Here is a 21,229-nt window from a genome sequence, read left to right as displayed (position 1 = left end):
ATCATTCATTTTGTTGAGATTGTTGGCCACGAAACTCCCCAAATCATTTCTCACAGATCGTACGAAAGATCTTCTTCTTCTCCTAATACAACATCCCAAAGAATCGTCAATGTGTTCAGGTCTTATGAAGAAAAAAACAAAGGGAGAGTTTCAGTTGCGCCCTACACTGTGGTAACATCATACACATCTATGCACCATGACGCGTGTAAGCTTGCGATCGAAAAAATGATTTCTCTCATAATTCTCCCCTTCCACAAACAATTGGATACTGGCTTCGCCCACAGTGGGATAAGGACAATGAACAAGAATGTCCTTGAAAATGCACCTTGCTCTGTTGGCATCATTATTGACCGGGGGGTGCTTGGTGGCATTAAGAATGTTTTAGATAACTCGTCATCTTATCATGTGGCAGTGGTTTTCTTGGGCGGCGCGGACGATCGTGAGGCACTAGCATATCTTGCAGAAAGAATGTCCGAACACCCAAACATTAAGGTCACTGTAATTCTATTGCTGAAGAAGAGTTGTGAATATAACTTAAAGAAAATGTCAGCTGAGAACAGATTTGACGAGGAAACATTAATGGATTTTAAGTTGAGAACTACATACAACAAAAGAGTCACGTATATACAAGAGGAGGTAAACAACGGGGTAGGCGTAGTCAATGTGATTCGTGAAATGGGAGATAAATACGAAATGATTATACTAGGCAGACGCCACGATGAAAATTCACCGCTTATCATCGAGCTTACAGATTTTGACAAATGCTCAGAATTAGGCACAATTGGTGACATATTCGAGACATCAAATTATGGTGGCAAGGCAACCCTCTTGCTAATGCAACAGCAATCAAAATAAAACTACCGTGCTCAAATTTAGCTTTTAACTTGGTCAAATATAGTCAATACAGATATTTCGTCTAATTTGGATGTTGTGGATATGCAATTGTTGTCTTTGACTCTTTGAAAGTGTTTTAATATGTGCGTATAAACATTAGGTAACCGCCTAGAAGCCCAACCCCGTGGGCCTGTGCTATGTAAAGCCCAAATCCCATGCGTGGCTCTATGGAAATGAACCATCCGTCCGTCCTCGCAAAACAAAAACTAAAATATACAAAAGCCACCACCCGCGCTCTTCTAATACACATTTCCGCCTCTTCTTTTTGTGTCGGGCTAATAATTAGCATGACGTCTCCTCCTCCATCGAGTGGCTTATTATTATTACAAGAGAATAATAATAATAATAATAATAAATTATTATGGAAAGGCGTTTTTGCTGTCTCTGGGATCATGACCACTCTCGTCATTTACGGCGTTTTACAAGTTTTTTTAAAAAAAAAAATCAATTCTCGTCTCAGGAGTTTTGTCTTGTGTATATTTTTGACAGAAAAGGGAAATTTAATGATGCAGGAAAAGATGATGAGAGTTCCGTATGGGGAAAAGAAAGAGTATTTTAAGTACTCGTTATTTCTTGTTTTCTGCAATCGCATTATGACGTCTGCTGTATCTGCAGCTGCTTTACTGGTACTATATGTATGTAACCTTATTATTATTATTATTATTATTTTGTCATTGCTAACCAATATCTTTTTTAGGCAAGTAAAAAAGCCTTGGACCCTGTTGCTCCAATCTATAAGTATTCCCTCATCTCAGTATCAAACATACTCACAACAACTTGCCAATATGAGGTATCTACCATTTCTTTTCTTTTTTATAATTAATTTTGCCTATGTCACCTTTTTTTTTTCTCCAGGCCCTCAAGTATGTTAGTTTTTCAATTCAGACACTTGGAAAATGTGCTAAGATGATACCCGTTATGGTAAGTGACTTATTTATTTTTCCAAAGGTTTTCTAGGGTTTAAGTTTCTTTAATCCTCACTCAACATTGCAAAACAACTTTTAGCTCTATTGGATTTGATAAATGTTTGACTGAATTCAAAATTTTAGTATCCTGCATATATTCCCGCCACAACTTACCTATTTAAGTGTTACCTATAGTAAACAAAAACTTTAAGGGTTAGCTCCGGAGAATTATTTATGTATGTCTTGTATGTTTCCTTGTGGAATTTTCAAGGAGCTTTATGTTGTTCCTTAACAATCAACTGTTTTACTTCAGTGATCTAGTATGTATGCAAGACGGAGTAAAGTATCATTTCCACAGAGAACAGAACTCAGTGACATGGTGGTCGATTGACTCCAAAAGCATGCTCTTACGGTTTTAGGAGCTGACTCTCCAAGGATCAGCTTTTTGCTCCAAAGAAACAACTCCTGCTACAATTTTTATTTTATTTTTGGATACGTAAAAGAAAATGTAATAATATTAATGAATGGGATTACATTAATAGTTGAATTATTAGCCAGTAGCTAATTTTCAAGACCAAAACCTGCCCCATAACCCCTAAGACACCAACCCCTGATTACAAGAAAGGAAAGAAAAACAGAACGGAAAAAACAAGCAGGTGACCAGTTGATAATCAAAAACAAAAGTACCCAAAAACACCACCATAACCTAATTCCTACACTAGATGACCACTATCACTTGACTTAGATGGTGTCTTGTTTCTTGTCCTCTGTTCGTCTTCTCCTTCCACCTCCCTGCTGTAGTATTCCTCCAATAATTCAAGATCCAACATCTCATCCTCAATGTCATATAAGTCGTCAAAATTATCTTCAACAGACTTTTCTTCCTCCGAGAGTATGCTATTTTTTGTCCTGCTACAAGATTTAGAAGTGATCTGACGCTATTAGTGGTCACAACCAGAAGTATTTGCCAGTACATTAAATGCATTGGATAGATAATGAATGAAGTATTGTGGTAGTTATTTTGTACAACAACAATTTAAAGAAAATAGCCTCTGAAAAATTAGCTTCCTGACTTCATTTGCACGATTACTTGCTGTATGTATGTACATAATATACATAATATGTTTTCTAGTGTTTTGTTTTTGTTTAAAGCTAATATGTAACCATCTTTTTTTTTATTGGTAAGCCTGTTTTAAATGAGATCAGTAACTCTTTGATGCTGGCGGGGTTCGAGCCCCAGACCTCTTGTATCATCACCCAAAGGTTTTACCGACTTTGCTAGTCGGCACCTGCAATATGCAACCATCTTTGTAGACAATAGCTTTATTCTTAAGTCTAGCGGTTTATCTTAAGTACTATGCATATTGTAAATGCAATCACAGTTGATATACCACTTTAAGGATTGCACTCCTTTCTAGAATAATTTTTGTTTGCAATATACTATCAAGTGTCTCAATTTCGAAAGGAATCAAGTAATTCATAAATGTGTGGGCAATAGACGTAAGCACGAAAGGATACGGGGTAGTCGTTCAAGAAGTACCCATGTAAGTGTCGATCGTTGGTGTCCTCGTGTTGGTTTCGATGTTGGATAACGTGGATACACATAAGTTGTGTTTATTGAAGTATCACGGTATCATAGATAAATGTTCTAAAGTAAATACTGGCATCGTTTTGAGTTCGGTTCTCCTGCACTCATTCTGAACCAAGCTTGGTTGCTTGGAATCCTCCATCCTCATGTTGTGTAATTGTCTACTTTTTTTAATATTGGTTGTATAACTTAGTTTAGGATGAAAAAATGGTCTACCATTCATCTTAAGCAAGGTTCTGAATCTTCATGTCAAGTGAATATATTTTGTCTCTCAAAAAGATTTCCTTTCTTATCTGTAGGTTTGGGGCACATTAATTATGCAGAAGAGATATAGGGGCCGAGACTACTTGATTGTTGTAGTAGTGACTATAGGATGCTCGGTATTTGTCCTATATCCGATAATTCTTTTGCTAAGTAGATTCCTATCTTATTTACAAGTGTCAGTACGACTACCATAATTTCTTTCTTTTCAACTCAGATTTACTACTCTGTCGTGGAATGGGCATATTATCCACTTAATGAATGTGTAAAACCATAAAAGAAGGATCACAAACTATATTACTGGCTAACCTTGTACATGAATAGCCACGATTATATTGGAAAGAATTATTGTTGAACATTATTATCCTTTGTTTTGTCTCCTTTCTCTTGTATAACACGACATTTTGACCATTTGTATGCACTGAAAATGTATTTTGTCTCCCACAAAATGAATTTAGAAATGTTTCCATTTGTTACCTACTTGGCTTTGCCTGAATGCGAGGGGTTTCGTTGGATACACAAGCAAAATCTGTCACTTAGTATCCCTTAAGAACTATGCGTAAATTGTAAACTAGAGTGTAAAGTATACCAATTTGGAACAGAGTTGAGACCTTTTCTCTCGTTTGCTGATAGTACTGGTTGGGGTAAAATCTGTCACTTAGTATCCCTTAAGAACTATGCGTAAATTGTAAACTAGAGTGTAAAGTATACCAATTTGGAACAGAGTTGAGACCTTTTCTCTCGTTTGCTGATAGTACTGGTTGGGGTACTGATGAGAATTTTATAAGAAAAAAATGCATAGATGGGTAACGAACTATACCCTTAATCAAACATTGGGGTTCAAACTTTTTTTTGAGCAAGTTTGGGTATCCATGTCTACCACGTTTTGCAACGTTTGGTTTGTTTAGTTTCGCCATTTTTTTTTTTTTACATGTGGCATGCTATTTTTCATTTTCTCTAATTATTTTCCTATGTGGCTATGTACAACTTGCCACATCATTGCCACACGGCAGGGGGTGTTCATTCGGGTCGGGTAGAGCACTCTGTCGGTTTCAGTTTCAATTTCGGGTAACCCGATTAAAACCCGATTCTTCAAGACAAAAAAAAAACAGATCTGAGAAGACCTCTTCAAACTCCGGCATTAATAAGTCTCTTAAACATTCAAACACATCCAAAATCTTGAACAACCGCTCAGGCGACCGACTCCCAATCGAGACGGCATCCGCAAAATTTAGTAACTGAATTGCAGTTCCTCGACACACTTCCATAAATGAAAGATCAGCTGCTGAAGTAAGATTGTTGAAAATCCGATCACATAATCTTCGTTCACTCGGAAAAAGTATCCTTAACGCGACATTTATCGCTTTAACCCATTTTTCAATCTCGTCTTCTAATTTAGACCAACTCATTTTCTGAACTTCTTCAATACTTAATTTTATCAACCCCAACCTTGAGATACTCTCTTCCAAGAACTCTCTTCTACAAGAACTATAAACATGTGCACACTCTTTCCCAAACCAGTGACACCATCCGGCGAGATTTTAAGTCCGTCATAATAGTCCCCGACGGCAGCATCAATTATGATATCATAATCCGTTATCGGATGCGCTTCTGAATCGGCTCATCTTCATTATCCTCCTCCTCGTCATCGAGCGATAAATTCGAAGCCTCTCGAGATTAGATGGACTTCTTTCAATCAACAAAGCGAAACTCTTCTTCTAAAGCGGAACATAGTTTGTTGTAAAAGATCATCGGCCGGTCTAATAAAGAGGCTAGCGACTAATTTCTCCCCACTCATAGGCTCCCAATCTCGAATAGTCCCAATTAATTCATCGATGCGTCAAGAAGCGCAGATGAGTCGTTGAATCGAGACCGGATAGGTTTGGAGGATTCTATGGCGATATCGCCAAATAATCGATATATGTCGATTTTGGAGGATTCTATATGTCAGCATACCACAGGGTAACTTTTACATAGCCACATAGGAAAATAATTTGATAAAAAAAAAAAAGTGTGCCACATGTGAAAAAAAGGGACGGAAGTGAAACAGAACCAAACGTTACAAAATGTGGTAGACATGGATACCCAAACTTGCTCAAAAAAAAGTTTGAACCCCAATGTTTGATTAAGGGTATAGTTCGTTACCCATCTATGCATTTTTTTCATTTTATAAAGCAAATTAACCAATTGGTTTTAAGGCTTTAAGGTTGGAAGATAGGCATTGACATTTCTCTCCCACAATTCATGGATGACACCGTTGTCGTCGAGGGGAGTTAGGTTGTTAAGTAAGACACCTCACGACTTCTTACTTTTATTTATAATTTTTTGGTTTGACATTTTCCTTGAGATCACTTCTTCTAAAAATGTTTTTTGTGGGAACAATAATTTGGGTACTCGACTGGGTGGATACCTCGTCTATTTTTGAAAATTCTTTGGCGCAATTTGTTTGAGATCATATCAAGAGATTTGATAGAAACTAAGTGGGTTGAAGAGGTCGGTATTCTTTTGAAGTGTGGTTCTTTCCCTTATTAAGAGTTTCCTTCTAAATTTTAGAAGTTCTTTTCTCTTATCCTAGTTTATTTGAGTGTTTGACCATTATGTTATTCACTGTCGTGAGGAATTTTATGTGTGAAGCGTTTGTGGAACCCCAACATGAATGAATACCTTCTATAAAATGTACAACAAAAGGGGCGTAGGGCTGCAATGATCACATGTAAAGAACTAGGTACTAGAAAACTGGTTACGAGATGTGGCGGAATAGGAGTACAATCAGATGCTGGTATGGAATAGGAGGTTGATAAAACATACTACCCAATGTGTTTAAATCTCATTGTTGTAGGGTCTGGAGGTTTACTTGCTCAAACTTGTACACTAAGCCTACTAAGATTGGGATTCTATAATCAATTTTCTCATCTGCATTTAGGACTTTATCTAAAAACAACCCCCCTCTCTCTGGGGAATCCAAAAACATCATAGTGTCTTGATACTGGAAAGTTTTAAATGGTTTAGAAGCTGCCAAAGCCTGCTATGCTAAATCAAAATCAGAATATTTAGATATCAATTATATAATGAGCATGTTGTTTTACTCTTTGGTTGGACCTATCGTAGGAAGACTAGGAACTTAATGGGTTGTCTTTGGAATTACTCATTCGGTTTATAGGTACCTCAAGGTAGGGGTGGGCAATGGGCCGGGTCGGGCTAGCTTGGCCCTAAACATTTAAAGCCTTTCAGTTATTAGGGTCGGGCTAGCCCGGCCCTAAAGTCCCCATAGGGCCGGGTTGGGCCGGGTCATAAGTCTAAATTTCAAGCCCTGACCCTACCCTAAGCCCTCTTTAACAGTTTAGGGCCGGGTCGGGCCGGGCCTATATATTTTCTTCTTTTTACTGCATCAGTTTTAAAACTCATTTATATTACAAAAAAATTTCAAAGATTTGCAAACTCAAAGTCCCACCACTTTGAACTTTGAATAACAACCAATCTAGTAATAATTCTTGGTATGGTAAGTCCAACAATTTAAAATACATATCCACAATCTAATAAACTGAAGTACATAGAAACTCATATTTATATTTCAAAATTACAGTTAAAATGCACAACACACATTTTGGAATGAGCTTTCACTGACATAAATCTGTTATTTCTTGTACTCAAATCTCACCAAAATTACATTTAACATCGAAGAACACAAAGACAAATAAGAGTATGGAATGAGTTTTTACTGACGTCAACCTATTTTATATTAGGCTAGTGCCCAGTGCTCATTATTGTTCTTGGCGACTAGGTTAGACGGGGAGTTGTGAGGTGTACGTGAGTTGTGAGATAGAAACAATTAGGTTTACAAGTTTTTATGATATAAGACAAGTTATTAGAAGTACCCATACGGTAAAAGATAAATTACAAAGGACAGTGTTATTTTAATTGAAAATATGTAACAAGGAGTTGGATAGTTTTAGTTGTGTATTTTATAGTGAAATTATAACTAGGGCTTGGTTAGGGCTTAGTTAGGGTCAGGCCTATGTTTCAGAACCTTAGCCCTGACCCTGCCTTATAAGGCATTAGGGTCGGGTCAGCCCTGCCCTAAACTCTGTGAGGGCTTTAGTTGTAAGGGCTTTATAGGGCTTAGGGTCGGGTCGGTCAGGGGCGGAGTTAGGGTCGTTAGGGCCAAATTCCCACCCCTACCTCAAGGCCTGTTTATGTATATTGTTTCATTGTCTAATAGATTTTGTCTTTGCTGTCTAAGATCTACATTATTTACTTCTAAAATATATAATAAAGCAAAATATGAATATACTTTTGTGGACTTTCATGAAACTTGTGAGATGGAAGTTGATGAATCTACTTTTCTTTTCTTTTTCTTTTGAACTGGTGAAATTTAGGCAGCAGCTGACATTAGTCCGTATAATAGAGGCAGGGAAAGCACCGTGTGGGGCGTTTCTTTAATGATTGGTTACCTTGGGTAAGTATTCGGGATTTGTATCCTATCCTTGTCAACGTTATCTGCAATGGCAGCCAATCAGCTTGTGTTTGAGAATATAAGACTTCTTGTCATATCAACATACCTGACAGTCTGTATTTTCTTTTGTTGAGATTTATAATCGATATCGGGTATCACGTTCTACTGTTTGAGACCCAGATTCATACCTTTGTTCTCAATAGGGAGAAGAGGATATTCCCTTGTATAAGAATCATGGGGCCTCTCCACTCATTGCCAATTGGTTTTGAGTTGGATACCCAAATTTAATATGGTATCAAAGCGGACTATTCTATAGCCCGAAATACCCATGTACTTTATGTCACATATGTGTGTTTTTTTAAAAAAGTGTCCATGTGTTTGGCTCAAGATACGCGAGGCCCCAAATACCCATGTACTCCACATCACTCATTAAAATGTGTCCACGTGTTTGGCTCAAGATACGTCACACATTAGGGGGCGTCGTGAGATCTATTATCCCATATCGGGTATTTGAAGCCATGCGCCCATGCATATAATACATAAATCCCGGGACGAGCCACGTATTGCCAATTGATTTTGAGCTGGGTGTCCAGATTTAATGTCTTTTTTTGCATGGATATGTATGTAAATACATAATACATGCTGCTTTTGTTTCCTACCGCATTAGAGTCCTAGCCCTTTAATTATATGCCAAATTTAGTGAACATTAATGCATTTTGCTCTGCTTTACCTAAGTACAAGATGTGTTTAATCTCTTCCCAAAAAATGGAACTGGGGTGTTGTGGAAGTGGTCATGTTAGATTTTGTTTAAATACAACTTATGTTACATGGACTTACAATTTTTTTAAAATAATCCGTGTCGGATACGTATCTGATGGGGAACAATTAGATTTAGAAGATAGGATATGGAAATCTTTAATAGAAGAATTGAACGAAGGAGATTGAAGAGTTTAGACGAATAAGAAATTAAGATTGAAGAAGATGAAGAATAATTGGAGAAGGAAAATATTAGGCTTGAGATCATTTTGATAATTGATTTGATTGAATAATTGAATACCTAAAACAACTAACATTGGCCTCCTTATATAGATAAGCCAAACTTGATAACCAAGAAACCTAGACTTCTAAATCTAATTAAACTCAACGTAAGAAACTACTAAATCAACTTAATAATTCCTACTAATAGAAATACCTAAAAGTGAACATTTTCATCCTACATCAGTATCTATGTATCCGTTTTGGTCACACAATCAGGAATATCTCTAACTGAGTCTATTTATGAAAAGAGAAGCGAAGTTTGCTTTGCCTTGAATGAACGATTCTTTCTTAAGATACTGTCGATCAAAACACATACCAAAACCTGACATAAATGGTATAAAATATATCTCCATATTTCAGTATTTCGCTGTGTTTGACACTTCATATTCGTTTCGGGTATGGACACACGTAACCGTATCAATGTAACTTAGAATACAACAGTTTTGCTTTTAAGATGGAGTCATTAGAAATCTCGATATTAACTTCAAAAGCTAATTTGCACAAACTTACTATCTATTAATATATTTAATAAGTTATAACGTTAAATTAACTGTAAAGTGAATGCCTTGCATCTACCTTACTTAGTTTAGAATGGCGCACCCTTCAAGCCGGGTGGCATGGCCCTTTGGCGAGGGTTGAACTGGGATTTTCTCAAGGGTAAGCAGAAATTCAATGGCAAGTTGGCAACCTTAATAAACCTGTTTATATCAAATAATCATGATGAAGAGTGGATAAAGATATAAAAGGGCCCAATCATATTTATCTTTATTTGCCAATTTTTAGTTATAATTTCAAATTCACGATAGATAGATTTGTCCTTATATTGTATATAATGTTATATCTCTATTGTGATAGATATTTGAATTGACTAACTCTATACAAAAGCCAATAAGTTGTTGATGGATTGAGGATCTGAGTAAAATCAAGTCTTGATAGATCATAAAATGGATCACTTTCTATTGCTATTATCCACTTCATCTGTTTTCGATGGAGCACAATATGAACTTAATTTGCTAATGTCATAAAATATAACCAATATGTAAACATGGGTGTTTAGCAGAAAGGGAGCACAAGTTTCAACAATTTATTTGATTGGCAATCAAATTGGTTATATGACCTGTCACAGCCCGAATTTCTAAACAATTAAAAAAAATGAATATTTGAAATATAAATATATCAAACATCACTCGATTCAATTGTCTAAAAACCCAGGCTATGACGGGGTGGATACAACACATGTCAAAACCCGAAAACCCACATCATAAAGAATCAACTTAACAACAAAATAATCTCCAAAAAATTTCTTTATTACTTTATAAAAAGTCTATCTTCCATCCCAATAAAACATCAAACCACTCTAAGAATAACAGGTCTTCAACATCGTATTTTCAGGTCATATGAAAAGAAAACTATGTTATTACATACTTCCAAAAGAAACAGACCTAACAAAACTAACGGACTGCTCCAGGCACGAATCCCAATCACACGCCGCGGTTCCACTGCCTTCCACCTGTATTCCCAAGAACACACCCACGTTGGCAAAACAAAGCAAACATGGGTCAGCAAAATGGAATTTGCTGGTATGAGTAGACTAACCACATAAAACATTATCATACTTTAATCCAAACAATCACTTTATATTTTCCCATAACTTAATCATTCTCAGCTTGGAAGACAGGTAGTTCCGTCATTTCAACCGGCATAGCTTCTTCCCAAGCAAGACTTCCATTATATTAACTCATTCAAATCACTCGTTTTAATATCTAAATCATTGCATTAACACTTACCGATATCCACTGTTGTATAAGGGTAGGACCGCGTCCCTGCACAAAATGTTATTAAGTCCTACCCTCCTGCAAAAGAAAGTTAGAACTTCTATCTAATATGTGTAGATATCCTATAGGTATTCAGAAGTAAACCCAAACACACTCGCACAATCAACTCAATTTCTCTTATCAAATAATAAATTTATTTCTTTTCTTATACACTCACCATTTAGTGCCTATATACCTTAGGTCATTCCCGTCACATTCAAAGAATACCCAACCCTACATTCCCGTACACTCAAGGAACACAACTAACCCGCAAGGCGAATACCTTAGTTCCTCTCTAGGGTAGTCCAAACAATCTGGTCATTCATGGCACATTCAATGAATACCGGGTCATTATATGGCACATTCAATGAATACCCCATATTATAAGCGGGCCATTTATGGCACATTCAATAAATGCCCACCTAATCTATGACATCAACAGTAAAAAAACTCAATTCCAAAACTTGAGGCGTGGAGAGTTCTAAAAGAGTGCGGTAAATTTTGTTTACACATTATTGAAATTTATTATATATATTATTTCAGAGAACGAAGGAATATCTTGATTCAAGTAATTTTGGTTTACGTGTTATTAATTTCATAGAGGTATAAGTGTCATAACGTTGTGTATCGTAAAAGACTGAAAAATCACAAAGCAGTAAATACACGTACACAAGTATATTTAGAAAGGTCCTAGCCTAAGTCAAACATGCTAATAGCCCTAGACTTATCCTAATAGACCGAATCATAATTTAGGAAAAAGTCAAATTTGGGTCAACTGTTCAAAGGTCAAAGTCAACAGTCAATGGTCAAAGTCAAAGGTGCATGGCTCAAGGGCTCATGACGAAGGTAATGGTTCGGACCCAACTGGCCAAGCCCAAACCTTAGAACCCGAAAATCTAAAACCAACTTATTTATTTCACCTGACCCAATTGGGATCTATATTAAGTCCTATGGGTGGCCTGGCTAATATTATAAAACTGGCCCAAAACAGTTAAGTGGTTCGGCCCAAAAATTGAACTGAAACCGGCCCAAAAACTTTAAATTAAACTGGTCCACAAATAACTTAAAATCGGGCCCAACAAGAAATAGAAATTGGCTCAAAGAACTTAAACATTTCGGCCCAGCTAACAATAAGGGGTTTGGCCCAACCGATTAGGCCCAAAGCCCAAATCGAATTACTGTTCATCTTCTCCAAATTCTCTTCTCCACCACCAAAACCGACCGGCCACCAGCCCCCACTAATCCCTTCTCCCTCATATCGGTTTCACTCCTTGCAACAACCCCTACCATTTGTCAAACACAAAAACTCAAATTCTTAAATTTAACATCTCGACCAAAACTAGATCTGAGACAAAATTCGGCCACCATTAAAGCTTGTTTCAAGCTTCACTCGACCCCATTTACATCCCAACATACAAACATACCTCAACAACCCACCAAAGCAAACAAAACAGTTCAAACGATTGTAAAAACGCATAAAAACGCAAGTCACAATTATCACAAGAATGGCAAGAATGCGCCATTAACGCCCCCTCAAAGCTTCATCGCCCGACATCACGCGACTACACAACCCAAACATCAAGTTCCAACCCAACACAAAGTCACAAACCACCCACGCAACAACGGTTAACATAAATCCAGATCGACCGCCATTAACACATTATCTTGTTTTATCACTCTAGCCATTAGCATAAACTTTACTGACCGCCATTAACACATTATCTTGTTTTATTTCTCTGGCCGCCATTTACGACTTCCGAGTTCCAACAGTTCCAATACCGATTTCAGAGATTCAACAGTTCAAATCAACTCTAAACATATCGACAGAACTAAAAATTATAAAACAACTGGTCGGAAACACTCGACAGTAAAATACGTAAATATTAAACATACGAAAATCATAGTTTTAGTAGTGGTGAGAGATAAACTCTACTCACCTGTAGCGCTCTCCGATTATCAACTAGCTACCAGGAAAAATCTTCCTTTTCTGTTGTCAGTAAAACTTCTCCCTTTTTTAACTCTCGCGGTGTTTTTAACCAACCCTATTCTGTTTTCTGTTCTGTTCAAAACAAAACCCCCGAAATAGGAAAGAAGGTTTATCCCATAAACCCACGTCTCCTATTTTCACTAACACTTATCCTATTTTATTTTATCTATTATCTATTATTATTATCTTTATTATTATTATTATTAGGAAAATAAAAAAATTAAAACACGGGGTATTATATGACCCATTGGGGTCCACCAGAATGGGAGCGCAAGTTTCAACAGTTTATATGATTGGCAATCAAATTATTGAAAGTTGTTGTTATCTTAGTCAGAGACTTCCATAAAAAATGTGAGGCAAAGAGATAGCATCTGGCATTTTTCTTGATACTCTTGCATGTATAGTATAGTTTTTCTTTAGTCAATTGACTACCTTCAACCTTACCTGGGTCCGCCCCTGGACACTGGTATGGTTGCTATTAGATTCAATGACAGACCAAAAGTCCTATTTGTGTAGTGACGCGCCTGTCTCCAATAGAAGGGTCTTTAAGGTATCAACAGGAAGGATTTACCTGTTTTGGAACTAGAATTGAACGTGGTCATATTGCAGTTTATATCTAGGTTTAAAATATTACTTATAAACAGATTTTGAAAGTAAAGGTGTTGTATTGTCATCTATTTTATTCCTACAGATTTGATGGCTTCACAAGTACATTCCAGGACAAGTTATTCAAGGGTTATGACATGGAAATACACAATCAGATATTTTACACTACATTGTGTTCTTGTATTCTCAGTTTAAGTGGTGAGTGTCTGCTTTCGAATTTTTATATGAAGTTCTTGTTTATTTGAAGTGTGTAATTACCATCACGTTTGAAATTCTGGGAGGGAGAACATGATAGAAAGCACACGTCTGACAACTGACTGAAGCGCAAATTTGTTATTATGGTGTTTCTGCATTTAAGTGCTAGTGTAGTGGCTATGGAAAATCTCAACTTGCATTGTTGCGTCTGTATCTGTACTTCACACTATTAAAGACCCATTCGAAGAGTAATGTTTCATTTAAGGCTGTTGTAGCAGTTATAACTGAAACGGTACCATTTTCTTTTTCTTTTTTTGCTTTTTCAATGATAAAGAAAACAGTGCTATATTATATTTTATAATGATTCTTCAAGAAATATACTCTTTATCGTTCCCTTCCTCATTTATTGCCCAACGAATTACCAAGTTTTGTTAAGATACTTTTAAACCAATCTTCCCTGGGTTGTGTGTGTGTGTGTTGGGGGGGGGGGCGCTTAATCCCCACGCCGTTTTGTGTTTTCTATGATGTAATCCATATATTTTGTGTTTTCTCCTTCTCCTTCTCCTTCTTCACAAAAAGTTACAACACCCAACAGCTAAAGCGTAATGACCTTAGACAGAATTGTGAAGAAGAGCAATATTCACTTACCATAAGCCATATAATACATTGTGGCTTTTTATAACATATAAATGTTTTTAAAAAAAATGAAAACGAAATTCCGGCGGTCTTTGGAGATTGTGACTGGCAGTGAGCCAGCAACTATTGAATTTATAGTAAGATACCCTTACAGGATTGCCACCCATCAAATACTGCCTCCACTCCATTTAGCATATTCTTTATTGCATCCTACTACGTAATCCACTTGATTCTCAGTTACTGATTCTTTTGTTGTTTATTCTGAACTAGGGCTTATACTACAGGGTCATCTTCTTTTGGCCATAGAGTTTGTGTCCCGCCATAATGATTGTTTCTTTGATATCTTATTACTTTCCACTGTAAGTGACAAACCTCTAGTACCTGTACCTTTCCATTTTCAATAGTCCAATATATTTCTCAACTGTCATTCAGTTTCTTCTTTCCTTTTATGTATACTTTCGTCTTTTGATTACTATCACCCTTGAATTAATATATGAAAACTTCGTTGGTTACACGGCACATTTGGCGACTGGAATTCGATTTACAGGTAGCAACAGCTAGTCAATTTTTCATTTTTTACACGATCCGCACTTTTGGTGCTTTGACGTTTGCGACCATAATGATCACAAGACAGGTAAATAGACTTCCTCGATATGACATACTAATTTCTGGATCAAATATAGGAAAATTAATGGAGTAATGGATGGTATTGATTTAATTTTTCTCCTGGATATCTTTTGCTGGAACAGTTGGTGAGCATTATGCTATCTAGGTTGTGGTTTGCTCATCCCTTGAGCTGGGAAAAGTGGATTGGAGCCGTAAGCCTCATATTCGAATACTTCAAGTTTCTTCTTTTTCAGAATTTATTTTAGTGTTTAACAAAGCCTAATGTCATTATTTGCTATATTATCAGGCTATTGTTTTTTCTGCTCTCTACGCAAAGAGCTTTCTCAGAAGCACACCTCAGAAGCCTCCACTGCCTGATAATGAGCAAAGTGATAGTGCAAGTCTATTGAATGGGAATTCTAGGTAATTTAGGATTTGCTGGCTGCTGTTTGAGTAGTGTAATTCACCTTACACTTTAGAGCTGCCAATGTCAGTTGGCAGATAACCCAGCTCACACCAATGTGTGAACTTGAAGATTTTTATATGACAGTTGAGGTAGAAGTGGTACTCGTCAATACAATTCTGTGGCTGCTGCTGCATCCTAATATTCCTAACAGGACTTGTACATGAACAAGAAGAGTTAAACTATACAACAACGGGAACCTTTTTTGTTCTTCTTTTACTTCAAAATTATGAGCTGTCAATGTAAAGGCGCGAAAACAAATTTTGATGATACAAATGCAATTCTACTAGGATTTTTACCCAGCTTTGCCAGGTGCAAACTATGAGCAGTTCCTCCCTGGGAAGAAGACTCCGGCAAATGGCTTGGAAAGAAACTTCTTGCTCAAGTGAATCCAGGGAGATTGATTCCAAACTAGTGCCCTCCACCTTTTTCTGTTTTGGAAGGCTCATTAATTGTTGTATACTTGTCAAGCTGCACTATTTTTGGCGGTGGTAAATTCTAATAAGAGAATATTTACAGCAACGGTATCTATGGATGAAACTGTTACTTATTCAAATTGCAGAAGTCATAGTTTCGGGAAAATTATCAAAATGGGAAAATTGACCGGTGTAACTGAATTCCTTAAGCTCAACTTTTTCTGATTTTTACAAATGCTTATTTCAAAATGTTGGGGATTATACCAATACCAATCGATTCCCCCACTACACAGATAATTTGTATTTGAACTCAATTCAACTCCGGACAAAATCTAAATATCAACTACAACTTATACTAACATGCCCAACTCGCTAAACAACTATTAACAACAGATAATAATGTAAAGCAATAAAAGCAAACCACAATACAAAGATTTACCGTGGTTCGGCCAATGATGCCTACTTCCACAAGAGCTAGTCTTTTATAAAGTGGGAAGGAAGATTACAATCTCTCCTTTCAGTCTCTCACCTTACTAGATCACTCTTATCTCTTTACAGGGTTGTATCTCTGTAAAGGTTATCTCTCAATCTTGATAGCTTTCAAGATTGGGTTTCTCTCTTTGTTTTTGTCTGGTTCTTAGTCTTAGGTTTTCCAAAAAACCTTGATTTTGGTTTTATATCCAAAAACCAAATTTCATGATATCAGAAGCGAAGCCCACAAAAATAGACTGGCGCTGGCGCTTTTTTGAAAAGCGCGGGTCGCGCCTTAAAACATCGAGATCGGAGGCGGTCGCTTCAACATACCGGAGCTCTTTGCTGGCGCTCTTTGAGTGCGGGTCGCTCGAACACCGGAATGATTTCCGCGGCATGAGCATGGCCAGCCTCCTCCGGCGCAGCGCGCTCGACAAATCCTCGCAGAATCAGCTCCGTTTCTCTCCTCGTGAGGGATAACTCCAACAATCTCCCTTCCGAACAATGAGGGGGATACCTCCATGCAATTGCCAAATCAGCGGGGAGGAGTCTCATACCATTCCGGTAGTATAACAACAAATATCAAACTTACCTTCGGTAAGACTTTGGTCATCATATCCGACCCGTTCTTGTCGATATGGATCTTCTCGATACACAAATGCTTGTCTTCGAAAGTACTTCTAATCCAATGATAACGACGTGTATGTGCTTGAATCTAGAATGAAAACTTCAATTCTTGCTCAAGTGGATGGCACTCGGTATCACATAGAACTACAAAACTGTTTACGCTTTAGCCCTAGTTCGTCGAAGAACCTCTTCATCCATAGCATCTCTTTGCAACACTTTCGGTGGCTGCAATATACTTTCGGCTTCAGTAGTGGAGGGCAACACACTTTTGCTACTTAGATTGCCAAGAAACCGCTCCCCCTACAAAAGTAACCGGATAACCGGAGGTGGACTTCATCGAAGTCAACATCACGCCATGTTCCGCATCGATTGTAGCCTTCAAGTAAGGGCTTACTTCCACCAAAACACAAACACGATTTGGAAGTGCCTTTGAGATATCTCAATATCCACTTAACACCTTCCCAATGCTCGACCCGAATTTTGAAATCGCTTACAACAACACCAACGGGCGAAAGCAATATCCGGTCTAGTACACACCATGGCATACATCAAACCGCCCACGCTGCGGATGCATAAGGAATCTTTTTCCATCGACTCGCTCATGCTCACCCTTAGGACACATCTCTTTTTAGTCATGCGGAACGGGCCACCAAGCGGATTAACCGACAAGGCTTTGATCCATGTTGAATCTCTTCAACACCTTTCAATGTAGCTTTCTTGAGAAAGCCACAACTTCCCACTCTTTACGTCACGAGTGATCCGCGATCCCAAGTATCTCGCTTTGCTTGACCCAAATCCTTCATCTCAAAGAACTTACTCAAGTCTTTCTTTAGCTTGGATATCTTGTTGATGTTTGGGCCAACTATCAACATATCATCCACATACAACAATAAGACTATGAAATCCCCTATCCGAAAATCTCGAACAAACGCGACAATGATGGAAGCGGACTTCTTGTATCCTTGCTTCACCATAAAGGAGTCAAACTTTATGTACCATCGTCTCGGTGCTTGTTTCAACCCATACAAGCTCTTTTATCGGCATGCATACTAGGTGCTCCTTGCCTTTGATCTCAAACCCCTACGGGTCGGGTCCATGTAGACATCTTCTTCAAGGTCTCCATGAAGAAAAGTTGTCTTAACATCTAGCTGCTTTCAACCTCTAGGTTCATACTTGCGGCCATACCCAATACCACCCGGATAGAAGTCATCTTCACTACTGAGGAGAAAAATCTCATCAAAGTCAATTCCTTTTCTTTGACCGAATCCTTTCACAACAAAGGCGAAGCTTTGTGCCTTGGGTGAGGATTGTTCTCCCTCATGCTTGACTTTGTATATCCACTTATTCTTGAGAACTTTTTCTCCCGTGGGTTTCTCAACTAACTTCATAAGTGTGATTCTTATGCAAAGAATCCATCTCGTCATGCATGACCTTCAACCACTTTTTTTTTTTTGTGCGTACCTTCAAGTGCCTCTTGATAATACATAGGTTCTCCACCATCCGATAGTAGTAGCATGTATGCGATATGTGGTGGATACCGTTGAAGCTAGTCTCCTCTGTCGGACCTCCTTGCCCCATCTGGCGGCCTCAGGAGGTTGCTTACGCTTGCTTGCTCGGTGGTGGTTCATGCATCTCATCTGCATCTTCTATACCAATAGGTTCTATCCCATCATGAGCAATAGGATTCTCATCATGAGTTTCAAACTCATGGTTCTCTGCATTCTCAATGCCTTCGACACGTTCCACAGTAGGAACTTCTGGTTCTGAATCAACAAGATCATTGGTGAAAGCCTGTAGCTTCTCACCCTCCTCAAAGTCTGCTATGGTTTGGTCTTCTAAGAACACAACATCTCGACTTCGGATTACCTTCTTGTTAATCGGATCATAGAGTTTGTAACCAAACTTTTCATCTCCATAGCCCAGAAAAATGCACTGCTTGGCTTTGTCATCAAGCTTGGATCTCTCATCCTTCGGAATATGCACAAATGCCCTGCACCCAAATACCCTCAAGTATCCATAATCAACATCTCTTTCCTCGGCCATACTCTCTCTCGGATAATCACTATTCGGAGGCTTTTCCGATGACGGTTTGATCACATGCACGGCCAGACGCATTGCTTCTACCCAAAGGTTCTAGGTAGCTTAGAGTGAGATAGCATGCATCTCATCCTCTCTACAATGGTACGGTTCATTCTCTCGCTATTCCATTCGTTGCGGTGTCTTGGGAGCGGTGCGCTTCATGACGAATCCCATGACTCGGCAATACTCTTCAAATGGCCCAATGTACTCACCCCCATTATCCGAGCGAATACACTTCAACAACTTCCCGGTCTCTCTTTCCACCATCTTTGTGGAATTTCTCAAACACGCCAAGTACTTCATCCTTGGTCTTGGACTATAGGCCCATATCTTTCTTGACGATCATCAATGAATGTCAAAGTCAAGCTCCCCGGTGGGACTTCACTCTCATAGGACCACATAAGTCAGGTGTGCACTAGTTCAAGGACGATTGTCCTTTCGTGAGACGGGAATCTTTGGAAAGACACCTGTGTTGCTTTCCTACCAAACAAAGTGAGTACATGTATCTAAATGTGTACCTTTAATGTCCGCACGGCCTTTTGCTTAGCAAGAACTTCCATCCCTTTTATGCCCATGTGACCACGATCTCTTATGCCACGATTCGGATGAAGCTTCTTCTTCGCGCAGATTAAAATACGCTTTACACAAACTAGCGCGTGTTTTGTAAAAGAGCAAGTTTTCTTCCCTCTAGCTGCTACAATAGAACCTCCTTTCGGTTCCATACCCCGTTACCAAACGAGTTTACAAAGTCATCGTCATCTAATTTCCCGGTAGAAATTAGGCTTAACCGTATGTCGGGGACATGTCGTACATCCTCGAGTGTCAAGGTGTAGCCGACATTGGTTTCTATATGAACATCTCCAATGCCTATAATCTTGAGACTCCACTGTTACCCATCCTTACTTCACCATATTCACCACGGGTAGGTAGTGAAGAATCTCTATCGCGGTGTGGCGTGATAGGATGCTCTCAGATCTATCACCCACTCAGTATCGACATGAGGGTACTAAGACAAAGACACACCACAACCGACACAATTCCCATTTAGGTCGCCGACTAGTGCGGTAGTATCTCTCCTTTTGTGTTTCGTTCCTCGCACCATATCTTCATGTACACACGGTTATTCTTCTCATCCCTCTTGATTGTTCTCGACTCATATCCGAAGTGGCCTTTGGTGGCACAATAGTAACATTGCCTCTCGCTTTAGGAGTTCTAGCTTCGCCTTCTAGATTTACTTCGCCATCACCTCTAGAACGAGATGGTTTTCGTTTTCGACTTCTCCCCGTTTCTCGTGAAAAGGATCTGCGAGTGAGAGGAACCGCTTCTTGCACTCCTTCTAGTCTCCTCATTCAACAAAGACATGGTAGCCATCTCCATGGTAACAAATCCATCTTTGGTCGCTCCATGTAGAAACCGCTAATGTCTCCCAACTTTTCGGGTAGAGAGCCTAATAGAAACAAAGCCTCCGACCGTCTCCCAAATTGATCTTCATCAAATGCATCGATTGATGATATTCGTACTTCATTAAGATGCTTTCGGACATTGAAGAACCTTCTTGGTACTTCGTGGTGCGCAAACTTTTAACGACTAGCACTTTGTTTCCACGGACTTCCTCTCATACAGTCTTCGAGTTTCTTCCACGATGAAGGTCGTAGTCTCTTGGGACACATGGTGAAAGACACATCGTCAATCCATCATTGAATGTATCCAATCGCTTTTACGTCAAGCTTTTTCCACTTCGGCCTCATGCCTTTTTTCGGTTTTACTCTTTCATTCTCAATGGGAAGTGTCAAGTCCTCTAAAGATATAGCAAGTCTTCCATCTTGGCTTTCCGGATGATGTAGTTCTTCCTATTCGGACTCATCATGCGAAAGTGTTCATTTGAATGGTCCATCTCTATAAGTTATTTAACCTCAAATCTTCTCTCGGGAATTTCGTCCAAACACCGCCCGACCAAGATTCGGATAACACCCTAAAGCTATTCTAACCAAGGCTCGATACCACTTGTTGGGGATTATACCAATACCAATCGATTCCCCCACTACACAGATAACTTGTATATGAACTCAATTCAACTCCGGACAAAATCTAAATATCAACTACAACTTATACTAACATGCCCAACTCATTAAACAACTATTAACAATGGATAATAATGTAAAAGCAAAAAAAGCAAACCACAACACAAAG

At 38.5% G+C, this 21,229-nt stretch overlaps 1 protein-coding gene and 1 pseudogene across 1 annotated transcript; one reads left to right on the top strand and one right to left on the bottom strand.

Moving 5' to 3' along the window:
* The first annotated feature begins 1,175 nt into the window (after positions 1-1,175).
* LOC147488542 (UDP-galactose/UDP-glucose transporter 5-like) lies at positions 1,176-15,819 on the top strand. Its single transcript, XM_086571562.1, has 11 exons — positions 1,176-1,319; positions 1,407-1,520; positions 1,592-1,684; positions 1,750-1,815; positions 3,687-3,801; positions 8,029-8,104; positions 13,632-13,744; positions 14,648-14,736; positions 14,925-15,011; positions 15,127-15,195; positions 15,291-15,819. Exons 1-11 carry the CDS (start codon positions 1,182-1,184, stop codon positions 15,408-15,410), a joined length of 1,080 nt encoding a protein of 359 aa, XP_086427688.1. The 5' UTR covers positions 1,176-1,181; the 3' UTR covers positions 15,411-15,819.
* LOC147488543 (exocyst complex component EXO70B1 pseudogene) lies at positions 4,692-6,797 on the bottom strand (annotated as a pseudogene).
* Positions 15,820-21,229: the final 5,410 nt, after the last annotated feature.

The sequence above is a fragment of the Coptis chinensis genome, chromosome 7 (assembly GCF_015680905.1).
Source record: "Coptis chinensis isolate HL-2020 chromosome 7, ASM1568090v1, whole genome shotgun sequence".
NCBI classification, from domain to species: Eukaryota; Viridiplantae; Streptophyta; class Magnoliopsida; order Ranunculales; family Ranunculaceae; genus Coptis; species Coptis chinensis.
Note: the sequence above shows the minus strand (reverse complement) of the source record. Positions and strands in the feature narration are given on the sequence as shown.